Raw genomic sequence first — 13,025 nt, forward strand, 5'->3', positions numbered from 1 at the left:
GATTTCCTAGTACCTATAATAAATCATTGTTCAGCATGTAATTCGTTAAATTGTTTGGGAACCGTTTTTTGTTGAATATGAAATTTCCAAAATTTGCATTCAAGATGTCTGATTTTTGATTCTATCACTTTTTAATCCGTGTAAACGTCCAATGAGACTTGAGTCTCGGTTAAGTACATAGTGAAAATTGCCAAACACCTTCTTACCGGATGCATCCTTGAATATTCCTTTGTTTCACCAGAATCTGGCATCTGAACCACCTTTACACGTTGCTCAGTCAAACATTACAAGTTACAGTAATATCAATTTTGTAGTTTCTGGGCTTTGTTAGACGGTGCTGGCTAGCTACGGTTGCTAAGAAATCTGCGAGCTACCGACCCGTGTTTGGGTATTGGGAAGATATGACATTTACCTGACACATTCAAACTGAGCCAGATGGTAAACAAAAACAAAGTTCTGTCAGCAGTTTTCATATATTGTTGGGATTTCTTGGGCTTTCCTGGAGGGAAAATCATTTTTACCACTCATTCATCAATTTCCTTCATTTGTAATAATTGCTCCAAAACATTATTATCACAAATTCGCAAATAAATAACTCAAAATACTTTTGATGCACTGTTTGGAACCTTTGGTGTAGTAATGAATATTTCTAGAGTTTTTTCTCAACTCCAAACCGTTATTCCAACACCTCGACACGTATTTCGATCACCAAGTGATCATCTTCAGTAGGAAGATCAAACTAACCATACTTACAAAGCTATCCTTATTTATACCATAGATACCTGTTCTAGGTACTTGAGTGTCTTCAATTAATTTTACAATTTGCCTTATCTACATACTTGTTTCACCTTAATTGTTCGATGTGTTCTTATGTAATAGTCGGGTAAATCTAATAGGTAATTGAAATATTATAAGCCATATAAAATTAATTTCACAAATTGGCTTATCTACTAGTCTTAAATTAATTTCACAATGTGTCCTCATTAGTAGTTGAGTAAATCTAATAAATGAAATATTATAAGCTATATAAAATTCAATTTCACAATGATGCTCTCTCTACTTGTCTTAAATTAATTTTACGATGTGTCCTTATGTAATATTCAAGTGAATCTAATAAATAGAATCTTATTTTAACAAGCTATATAGTATTATACTATTAGCTATTGGTCCATCATCGTTGTTTATAATATTATCATGTTTACTTATTTCTACACTCTCATAGGCGTCTAGATGCCTGTTGTTAACTTGTCTAACTAATCTTAATGAACTGAAGTCTATGGAATGATTTTGTTGCATAATATTATGGGCGACTGCTGATTTTTCAGGTCTTCCATATTTCAAGTGTGCTAAGTGTTTTTTTTATCACATTTTAATAGATCTTTTTGTCTGTCCATAATATTTTGCATCTCAGTTTTTACATTGAATTTCGTAAATTCCCGAGTTTTCCGAATTTTCTACTTTGACTTTTGGATTTCCTGAAAGGCTCTATAGTGTATGTAGTGTATGAAGTGTAGTGTAGGAAGTCCAAAAGACAAATTCGAGAATTCGAAAAAGTCGGGAATTTACGGAATTGAAAGTAAGGACTGCAATACAAAATATTATAGACAGACAAAAAGATCTATTAAAATGAGATATAAAGAAAACTTAGCACACTTAAAATATAGGAGACCTGGAAAATTTGCAGTCGCCCATAATATTTTGCAACAAAACCATTCCATAGACTTCGGTTCATTAAGATCGGTTAGACAAGTTAACAACAACAGGCATCTAGATGCCTATGAGAGTGGTGTGGAAATAAGTAAACATAATAATATCATGAAAAACGATGGTGGACCAATACCTGATAGTTTACTATATAGCTTGTTAAAATAAGATTTTATTTATTAGATTCACCTGACTATTACATAAGGACACATTGCAAAATTAAATTATGACAAGTATATAGATAAGGTAAATTGTAAAATTAATTCAAGACACTCAAGACGCAGGTATCGAAAACAGGTATCTATGGTATAAATAAGGATAGCTTTGTAAGTATGGTAAGTTTGATCTTCCTCTTGGAGATGATCACTTAGTGATCGAAACACATGTCGAGGTGTTAAAATAACGGTTTGGTGTTGGGAAAAAACTTCGGTAATATTCAACTCAAAATACAAAAAAAAATCTCAAAACAATAAACATTACAAATGTTAAAACATTTGTTTTTGACTAATGCCACCGTCGGTCGGTAGAAATTTTTCCCTTTGGAATCGAATGGGTGATTAGACAAAGGTGGCTGACAGCGTGTCAGGTTGTCAGAGTCAGGGTGTTTACCGATTTCTCGCTCTTTCCTGTCATTAGTAAGTAACCCATCAGCTCGACTGTCAGCAACCTAATAGATCATACAGTTTCCTCTCATAGTAGCTGGGAAAACGATATTACCTCCATACAGGGCGAAAAGAAAAACCAGGGGGGAAGGGAATCCAAATTTTCCCAACCCACCAGCAAAATTTCCTAACTTTCGAAAAAATGAAAGTCTAGGGCTCAGTTACTGAATGCTTATGCCCGTTAGGGTATGCACAAACAATAATAAATTTTGGTAATTATAAAAATAATAATGGGAGTTATTCTACTTTGGACCAACGTCCATAGTCCTGCCCGAAATTTTCCAAGTCGAATAAACAGCGAAAAGTTCTCTTACTTGGGAGAAATTGAATATTTTGGAGTTTTCAAACAACTCAGAATTTCAAAGTATGTAATCTCCAAGTTATGCATGTTGGGAAATCCCAACCTTGCCCTGGTTCTTTTTGTTTTCTTATTTCCTCTCCCTTTCTTTTCCCTCATTTTTATTTTTCATTTTAATTTTTTTTAACTATTATTTTTTTGTATCTTCACGGCCCAAAATTCCCCAACTTTTTCCCAAGTCGAAAAAGCAGGGGGCAGGCTCCCCCATCCCCCCATGATGACGGCCCTGCCTCCATTAACAAATCAATCCTCAGAATCAATTATTCATGCTATATTCGTCCATATGCACGTAAACTAACACGAAAAGTAGTGAGCCGGTTGGATATTATATGTTAGTTATCAATACAATGTTAAGTAAAAATGAATTTGATAGTTACTGTATGAGTTTCATTGTCACTACTAGTAGAAACTAAGAAATTGAAATATAGAATAGAATAGAATGTGATAGGATAGGATAGGATAGGATAGGATGGGATGGGAAGCGATGGGATGGGATGGGATGGGATGGGATGGGATGGGATGGGATGGGATGGGGTGGGGTGGGGTGGGGTGGGGTGGGGTGGGGTGGGGTGGGGTGGGGTGGGGTGGGGTGGGGTGGGGTGGGGTGGGGTGGGGTGGGATGGGATGGGATGGGATGGGATGGGATGGGATGGGATGGGATGGGATGGGATGGGATGGGATGGGATGGGATGGGATGGGATGGGATGGGATGGGATGGGATGGGATGGGATGGGATGGGATGGGATGGGATGGGATGGGATGGGATGGGATGGGATGGGATGGGATGGGATGGGATGGGATGGGATGGGATGGGATGGGATGGGATGGGATGGGATGGGATGGGATGGGATGGGATGGGATGGGATGGGATGGGATGGGATGGGATGGGATGGGATGGGATGGGATGGGATGGGATGGGATGGGATGGGATGGGATGGGATGGGATGGGATGGGATGGGATGGGATGGGATGGGATGGGATGGGATGGGATGGGATGGGATGGGATGGGATGGGATGGGATGGGATGGGATGGGATGGGATGGGATGGGATGGGATGGGATGGGATGGGATGGGATGGGATGGGATGGGATGGGATGGGATGGGATGGGATGGGATGGGATGGGATGGGATGGGATGGGATGGGATGGGATGGGATGGGATGGGATGGGATGGGATGGGATGGGATGGGATGGGATGGGATGGGATGGGATGGGATGGGATGGGATGGGATGGGATGGGATGGGATGGGATGGGATGGGATGGGATGGGATGGGATGGGATGGGATGGGATGGGATGGGATGGGATGGGATGGGATGGGATGGGATGGGATGGATGGGATGGGATGGGATTAGAATAGAATACAATATTTATTCAACTATGTTATATACAAAAGTACATTTATTCATAGCAAGTCAGTTAGATTAAAAATACATAAAGATATACTAAAAATACTAGGTATTTTTAATATATTTTTCATAAGGACATAGAGGCGACAAATAAAGATCGCCACGTTGAGTATATTTATGATCATTCTGATATAAAAAATGAAATAGTGATGAGAAAACAGAGTCGAGCGAATGGGAACTGAAAGGAGTGTTCAAAGGGCACTTCAAGATGTTGCATATATTCTTTAAACTCAACCACTCAATAGAAGCAATGCTGCAATAGAAATCTTTTTTTGAAAGGAAATTATATTGAGTGACTTGATGGGATGGGATGGGATGGGATGGGATGGGATGGGATGGGATGGGATGGGATGGGATGGGATGGGATGGGATGGGATGGGATGGGATGGGATGGGATGGGATGGGATGGAATGGGATGGGATGGGATGGGATGGGATGGGATGGGATGGGATGGGATGGGATGGGATGGGATGGGATGGGATGGGATGGGATGGGATGGGATGGGATGGGATGGGATGGGATGGGATGGGATGGGATGGGATGGGATGGGATGGGATGGGATGGGATGGGATGGGATGGGATGGGATGGGATGGGATGGGATGGGATGGGATGGGATGGGATGGGATGGGATGGGATGGGATGGGATGGGATGGGATGGGATGGGATGGGATGGGATGGGATGGGATGGGATGGGATGGGATGGGATGGGATGGGATGGGATGGGATGGGATGGGATGGGATGGGATGGGATGGGATGGGATGGGATGGGATGGGATGGATGGGATGGGATGGGATGGGATGGGATGGGATGGGATGGGATGGGATGGGATGGGATGGATGGGATGGGATGGGATGGGATGGGATGGGATGGGATGGGATGGGATGGGATGGGATGGGATGGGATGGGATGGGATGGGATGGGATGGGATGGGATGGGATGGGATGGGATGGGATGGGATGGGATGGGATGGGATGGATGGGATGGGATGGGATTAGAATAGAATACAATATTTATTCAACTATGTTATATACAAAAGTACATTTATTCATAGCAAGTCAGTTAGATTAAAAATACATAAAGATATACTAAAAATACTAGGTATTTTTAATATATTTTTCATAAGGACATAGAGGCGACAAATAAAGATCGCCACGTTGAGTATATTTATGATCATTCTGATATAAAAAATGAAATAGTGATGAGAAAACAGAGTCGAGCGAATGGGAACTGAAAGGAGTGTTCAAAGGGCACTTCAAGATGTTGCATATATTCTTTAAACTCAACCACTCAATAGAAGCAATGCTGCAATAGAAATCTTTTTTTGAAAGGAAATTATATTGAGTGACTTGATATCAGATGGTAATATATTATACACTTGATAGTCTGGTGAATTTCTTTGGAAGTCTGTGAGCCTGTACCTGGGAGTTCTGATATAATATGTTCGTCTTGTATCATAGGAATGTACTTGAGACTGACCAAATTTCTTGTTTGTCTATGTATTTCTGTAAGAGTCTCATATATGTATAAGGAAGGTAGCGATAAAATTTTGAGGCGAACAAATAAAGGACGACAATGTTCTCTGCTATTACAATTTGAAATTATTCTCAGGACCTTTTTTTGTTGTCGAAAGATTTGCAGTGACTTTGAGGAGTTACACCACATTATGATACCGTAACTCATATGAGCATGAAAAAGTACAAAGTAGGCACTTTTCAGTGTATCATGATTAACATATCTCTTCAATTGCCGAAATAACAATAGCGTACTAGAGAGTTTATGTCTAAGTTGTTCAATATGACAATTCCAGCCAAGTCTGTTATCAATACTTATTCCCAATAATTTAACGTTATTGTCCTCCATGAGAGAATTATTTGTAGAAAATGTGATATGCTGGGTTTTACTATTATTAAGTTGTAGCTTATTAGCCTGAAACCAATATTTGGCTTTTTCTTGTAACGCCAGTGATAACATCGGTAGTTGCTGATAGTCATAGTGAGAGGTAATCAGGGTAGTATCATCAGCAAACAAAGTACACTTTTCCGGCAACAGAAATTGGCACAAATCATTAATGTAAATGATAAACAGTAACGGTCCAAGGACCGAACCCTGTGGGACACCATGTATGTTAGTTTTTAACTCTGACCTCTCATTGCTGACTTCAACAACTTGATAGCGATTTTTTAGGTAAGATTCAAAAATTGATCACCAATGAAATTGATATTGATAATATGAGTGAGGCTAATAATTATAAACCACGTGATTAGATTGGCCGATACTTAATGGAAATTCATAATGTATACAAGCATCACTTTATTGTGAGATTTTCACTAAACAGTTTACAAAATCGCGACACGTGTTTCATCAGGCAATAGCTTTTACCTGAGTTTGAACATGAATCAATTAGGAATTCATTAAGAAACAAGTTCTACAAACGAAACCATTCAAATGGAGAGCAATTGGAGAAAATTACATGTGTTACATTGCCAATTTGATAATTTCAAAAGATTCCAAAAGATTGTATTTCAAATCTTTGTCTTCCAGCTATAACACATCATAGTTGTGGTTGAAATCATGCCGAAATGTAAAACATGGTTTGCAAATGTGATTTTGCTCTTCACACTCAAAAATCTACACCTGTGCTCTTTTGATCTTTCTCCCTGTTCTCCCTGTTTAGCCCATATGAAGTTTTGGGCAAGAACCATGAGTCAACTTGTGTACTCCAAATCTATTCAAAACTGAAGTCCTACAAGAAGTGACAATATTCGAATTGTCAATTTATATAAAACACTAATAGGTAGAATTGAGTCAGCATAAACACGCCTGGTTGAGCTGTTGTGTAGTGAAATGAGTGTTACGGTTTTATGGAGTATTCAGTAGAAATATATCTTTAAAGTACCTATTACTTCTATGAATTACAAACTTACTCATCGATTGTTTCATCTACTGTTTCTATAAAATGCAGGCAGCAAATATTATTATCTGTCGTGATATCATTTTGACGTGTATCACTCCCACTCTATAACAACGCGTTTCGCTAACAAAGTTAGCATCATCAAGAGATTACTACCACGGGAAAGAACCCGATAAATATCTTCAACACATCCATCCTCAGACTGAAAGCTTAATTTTCTGATGAAAATTCAAAATTGTTCACAGAATAATTATAAAAAAGATATTAAATGAAATAATGGATACAAATTGATCTGAAATAATAATAATAATAATATGTCTTTATTAGAACAGCATGAAAAACAATTTTTTTTCTTTTTTTTACACATAACTGCTGACCTAAAAGGCGAAGTTCAGTAGCCCACTACGTATAACCTAGTGAGGTCCTGCTCTACTTAACCTTTTACCTTACTATATTAGAGACCGCTGATATCGTCTGATCAATTTCACATAAGTATCATACACCTACCTCTGCATCAATTCGTAAAGTATTCATGAATTGACTTGTTATATTCCATTTTCCAACGGTATACCAAAACGTTCCTTGAAAAGAGTCTCCAGCGTTCAGAACTATAGATTCAGGGTTTTCTTTCAGGATAGTTGAGATTTGTTTATGAAGCCTCGAGAATCCGCCAACACATTTTTTGTGAACCCCACAAGGACCCCCATTTTCATTGGTTGCTTTGAATCTGGAACAAATTAGTTTGATAAAAACTAACGTACGGTTCACGACATGATTCAATGACACCACGTGCCAAGTACAATCACCAAGACGTGTCCAAAGTATTTATATAATAATTACGGAATACTCGGGGCACTAATAAATATCTTTTCACAGCCATAACTCATGTCTCTTACTTTCCGTTGCCGCTGTACCATCACTTTCAAAAGAGAATCCATATCAGTATGGTTGATTCTATTCTCTTTCCTTGTCGAAAATGGCCAGATATCTACCTATATTAAAATCGATATAACCTGGGAAAATATTTCGACCACAAATATGGATGTTACCATGGACACAACACTCCACTGATGAGGCCAATAGCCAGAAACTCGTGTCCGCGGTTTGCTCCCCTTTTTTGGAGTGTTGTGTCCACGAATTGTTTCATTTTTGATTTATATATATATATATATATATATATATATATATATATATATATATATATATATATAAATATATATATATATATATATATATATATATATATATATATATATATATATATATATATATATATAAATATATATATATATATATATATATATATATATATATATATATATATATATATATATATATATATGATATCTCCACTATGTAGTTATGTTCAGGATGATCTAGAATAATTTCAAATTATAATTACTTGCAATCCACTTAGATTGGAGAGTAATTATCTTATCATATCGGTACTACAGGACCAAAAATGGACATTTTCAACCATCGTCATAGTATCAAAACGCATAGTAAATTGCATAATAGGTTAAAAAAAAATGTATTCTTGAAATACAGAAATACAGAAATAACAGAAATACACTTTGTCCTGAAATCAGTAAAATCAATTTATACTAACTTCATTTCAGAATTGTATACCGAACTCCAAGAGTTCGGAGAAATAGAAATGTTTTCCATTCATTGAAACATATTTTCACATCGCAGGGAAATCGCAGTATGATGTGGAGTGCATCGGTCGTATGCATTCAGATGTTTTGTGATGACTCGCTATTTATATTATCATCCACAGGCATATTATTGAAAACTTGAATTCCCGTTGATAATAATTTCTTTAAGGTCATGATCACCCAACAAGCAGCCAAAAACGTAACTGTTATTTGCAATGATGACTGTCAGCGAAAAACCGGTTGATGAATTCGAAAACAGCTCGAAGGTAACTATTTTTTGTACAACTGTCATTAAATGTGACATTTTTAATGGTTGTCAAGAGTATTAAAAGATTATTTTCACAAACTAGCGTGTAAAAAATATTTTTAAACGATATTTTTGTCGACCAAATAGCAATAAACAAAACATAATTATTCAATTTTCAAGGAAGTTTTATTGTGAATGATAGATATAGATCCAATTATATTCTGTTAGAAATGTATTATATACATTAATTACATTATTATTATTATTTATGAACATTAATATGAAAAGTAAAATTGGAACAACTGCTGATATTAATACCTTGCGATGTTGAAGAGCCTTGTAATATACTTGAACTATCTGAGTTGACAATTTCATAGGTATTAACATTTAATTTTTGAAGTGAAGAGGACGATGCTGTAATGCTGGAGCTAGCCGTTGGGATTATTCTTTCAGCAATAGCCTTTTTATAAGAAATATATTGATCGATGTAACCCTCAGCTACTGTTGTAGGCTTCCATCCTCCGTGCTTCTCAATATCCGTTATATATGCTCTTGATTCTGCTAGCAAAGGAACAGAAGACCTTCTGAAACAGTGACCTGTATATTCCTTTGGTTCCGGAGGTTCAGAAACTCAGCAATGGTAGAGGTCATTTTCCCAAACGTGTTTATGCCAACTGGGTTGGCACTGAATTTATAAAATGAGTATTTCAGAAAAAAACTTCGATGATTGATAACAGAAGGGAGTAATGCAATGTATTTATTAAAATAGTCAATGTTTTTTTCAACATTGCAAAAAGGACGACTTATTTTCGCTTTTGTATTTTTAATTTGAACAATTAATAATTTATCCATTAATTTAATATTTTCTAATAATAAATGACACATCTCTTCACGGCGGCAGGCTCCATATATTCCGAAAATAGTAGCAACTTTTATCATCAAATGTTTTTCATCTGGCGCCCCATTTATAAACCGCTGGACTTGTTTAAACGTAAGATTTTTTGATTCATTGGGACTATAACTATTACCGAATGCTATTACATTGAAATATTTGCTTGTAATAACACCATTTTAAGCATTCAGCTTTATCATTGAATTCTTGCTCCAGAAAGTTGACGAGTTCCATATTTTTGATGTCTTTTCTACATAGGCTAAGAAGATGGTTTTGTTGAAATTTCCATCAACGTTTTCAAGTCTGCACCAGCTAAAAAAAATAAGAATATGCGATGTCGTATGGCTGAGCCAATTTCTTTGGTAACAATTCAATTGAAGCTCTTTTTGCAGTCTCTTCAATATCGTCGGGAACACATAATTCCTCACTACTGTTCTTCATTATGCAAGACATTGAACATCAGCAAGAACTTTAAATGTGACTTCAAATAAAACGTGTGGGTTGTAAACATTACTGTTTATTGGTAACCAGGAGATTCGGCAACACCTGACACGGCCACTTCACAGCAAATACGATAACATGAAAATAGTTAACTGACAAGGGATGTCAAAATGTATTTTTATAGAAATATTAAATTTGTCTATTTCATTATGAAAACAGGACAGTTATACAAAAAACTTTGTTGTGTTAAAAGTAAGTTTTATTTTGTTCGTGAAATTGCTCAACTCACTACGCTTGATTCCCAAACTTTTTCTCTCACACTCATATCACAAATAGCTATTTTGTTATGACGGCAGAGAAATACTAGAAAATACTATTGGTAACAGTTTGAACTATGTTCAATCTGACATGATTATAAATAGTTCCAGACCTATTTCTATCACCCGTCAGTGATCTTAGGCTACGAAATAAATAAAGAAAAATCATTACAAGCTGAATAAAATTTTCATAATTTTTCATACTATTCTAACTGTTCGAACTCACCGTGCATGGAAGTCATTAAAATGAATCACTGAGAGTTGAAGTTCTGACTTTTGAACAATAACATGTTCAATCAAAAGGAAAATAAGTACAATAACTGAAGCATATTTCATAATGCGAACTATTTTTTTTCAAATTCAACAGACGTCTATATGTAGTGCAAAATATCTACTCACTTATCAAATGTTAGAAGATAGTAACTGATGTACGAGTATACCACGTGCGTACAAAAACGATTTTGAATCATCAAAACAGACTACTTTATTGACTCTCACCTCTGAACTCTACAATCAGTGTCAGGTCGTCTGCTGAAGAGCCGCTTATCAAAATTATATTTTTTTTTATATACTGTCAACACGGTAATCATTGAAATATAGTGTGACTTTTATTGCCAATCAAAAAACGAAATATTATTCTCACAAAATGACTCTCATGTTATATTCCATTTCTGATTTATTGTCGTTTGGGGCAATTGAAATGTTATTTGGAAAATGCAATTTTTATTGCTGAAGGAATACTGAAAAGTAGGGCTATTACATGAAAAATAACTGCTGATGTGTTATCGGCGACAATAGTTTTCCTTATATGGTAAAATTTAGCGTTGTAACGGAACCTTACCTCTGTCTCACCAAGTGCGAAGCTACCGCTAGGTACCTCCTCCGCTAACAAACATTTGCATGCAAAAGGTCGTCCTTATACGAAGGACCTAGCGTTTTCCGTGTATAAAGCTTAGCGCCCCTTTTCCGGAACAGCACAGCACAACCCGTCCCGTTCCGTTAAAATACGGATAGGATTGGAACAATGAAAATGAATGGACAATCGCCCACTAGCCCGGCACGGCAAAGCCAAAAACGTCCGCCGCCGGAAAGGATTCCAGCTCTCCGATCCTGACAGGCAAATAACGGAACGTGCTGTGACGAACTGACTAGTGAGTGCGTCGCCGGCCAGCGCTTGACAGCATCAACTTATCCAAAAGTGTCTGGGATGTTTCTGTCTTTCTGTTCTGCTATTTCATCAGTTGACAGCACAGTGTCAGACGGTACCTATGAAAATGGACGAGGAAAAATTGAGTTGTTTCTTTAGGCAGGCTCTAGAGTATCCAAAATATCAACCGTTCGAAACATCATGAAGCATCAGTACAACAACTTTAAGGGCGGATGACCTAAGACGTGTCGTATAGTTGAGTTCTAGGTTTCTCCGTATCTGTGGTTGTTATCACTTTTGTTGTCACTGTTGTGCGTATACTGTCTTGCGTATATGCTCTTGTCATAATACAGTAGATCAGTCCTTCATTGTATATGTCATTTAGGATTAGCAGTGTAGGGTTCTCTCGTAGAACTAACTATACCGTTTCAAGGACATTTTATAATGAATCAGTAATAATGTAGAAAACATGTTTGAGAATTACGTGAACTGATTTTCTACATGATTCTACAATTTTACGATGCTGGGAGTTGATGAATTTATAGTTTACAACACAAAATTAGATTTCATGATATTTCAATTATCTTCACATCATACAGAATATATCATTGGAAAAATAATACGAATATCTCCAGTTCGACGCCTATTAATACTGTATTCAACGCAATATAAGAAAAACCGTCAGCCGCCTCTTTCGATGTTGTTTGTCGCAAGTCACTAATTTGATGGCTGGTTAGTGGCGACCTCAGGGGGTATAGCGGGTGGAAATATCTCATTGAGTTCGTGAATGGTGCTTTCTTCGATGTACCGGCATGTTTACATTCTTGAAATTCTGTCACTCTCAGACAATACCGAATATACTATGAGGATGCCGAGAATACCCTCCTTTATCCTATCAATATGAGCAAAGGTCGATTAAACAACTTCAAAATTTCAAAGTCAAACAACTCATGATTTTGAATTGGTTCGAAATTCATTGTTATTTAAGTCTTATCAATATCTTCTTCATAATAGATAATCGCTTGTGTTTTTCCCATAAATTTAGACGAAAGGATTTATCATATAAACTATGATTCTACATACTTATTCTATGTATTCATTCCTGATAAACCACTCATTAAATTCATGAAATATATCTATTCTAGAGAAGATTGTTTTGAAAAAAATCAATTGAGATGAAATTCTACGCTTTAAAATAATTTACTTGCATAATATGTACTACTGAGTTTCATTCAATAAGAAGTTAATGATTTTTCGTATCAACTGAAAGATATTTTCA

The 13,025-nt window shown here is 36.6% G+C and overlaps 1 protein-coding gene across 5 annotated transcripts in view; it reads right to left on the reverse strand.

The window, feature by feature from the left end:
* The window catches only part of LOC111511391 (5'-nucleotidase-related protein), a 29,233-nt gene extending 17,508 nt beyond the window's left edge, over positions 1–11,725 (reverse strand). For 2 of the 5 annotated variants that reach the window (XM_074177837.1, XM_074177834.1), the window contains exons 1-2: positions 10,826–10,992; positions 7,552–7,771 (exon numbers count right to left, since the gene is read on the reverse strand). In XM_074177837.1, the coding sequence (XP_074033938.1) occupies positions 7,552–7,771; positions 10,826–10,935 (330 nt within the window). In that variant the 5' untranslated portion in view covers positions 10,936–10,992. The other 3 variants (XM_074177835.1, XM_074177836.1, XM_074177838.1) reach the window with 3 other exon arrangements.
* Between the last annotated feature and the right edge of the window lie 1,300 nt (positions 11,726–13,025).

The sequence above is a fragment of the Leptinotarsa decemlineata genome, unplaced genomic scaffold (assembly GCF_025532065.1).
Source record: "Leptinotarsa decemlineata unplaced genomic scaffold, Ldec_3_MD MMD2_tig00003308_RagTag_RagTag, whole genome shotgun sequence".
Lineage (NCBI taxonomy): Eukaryota > Metazoa > Arthropoda > Insecta > Coleoptera > Chrysomelidae > Leptinotarsa > Leptinotarsa decemlineata.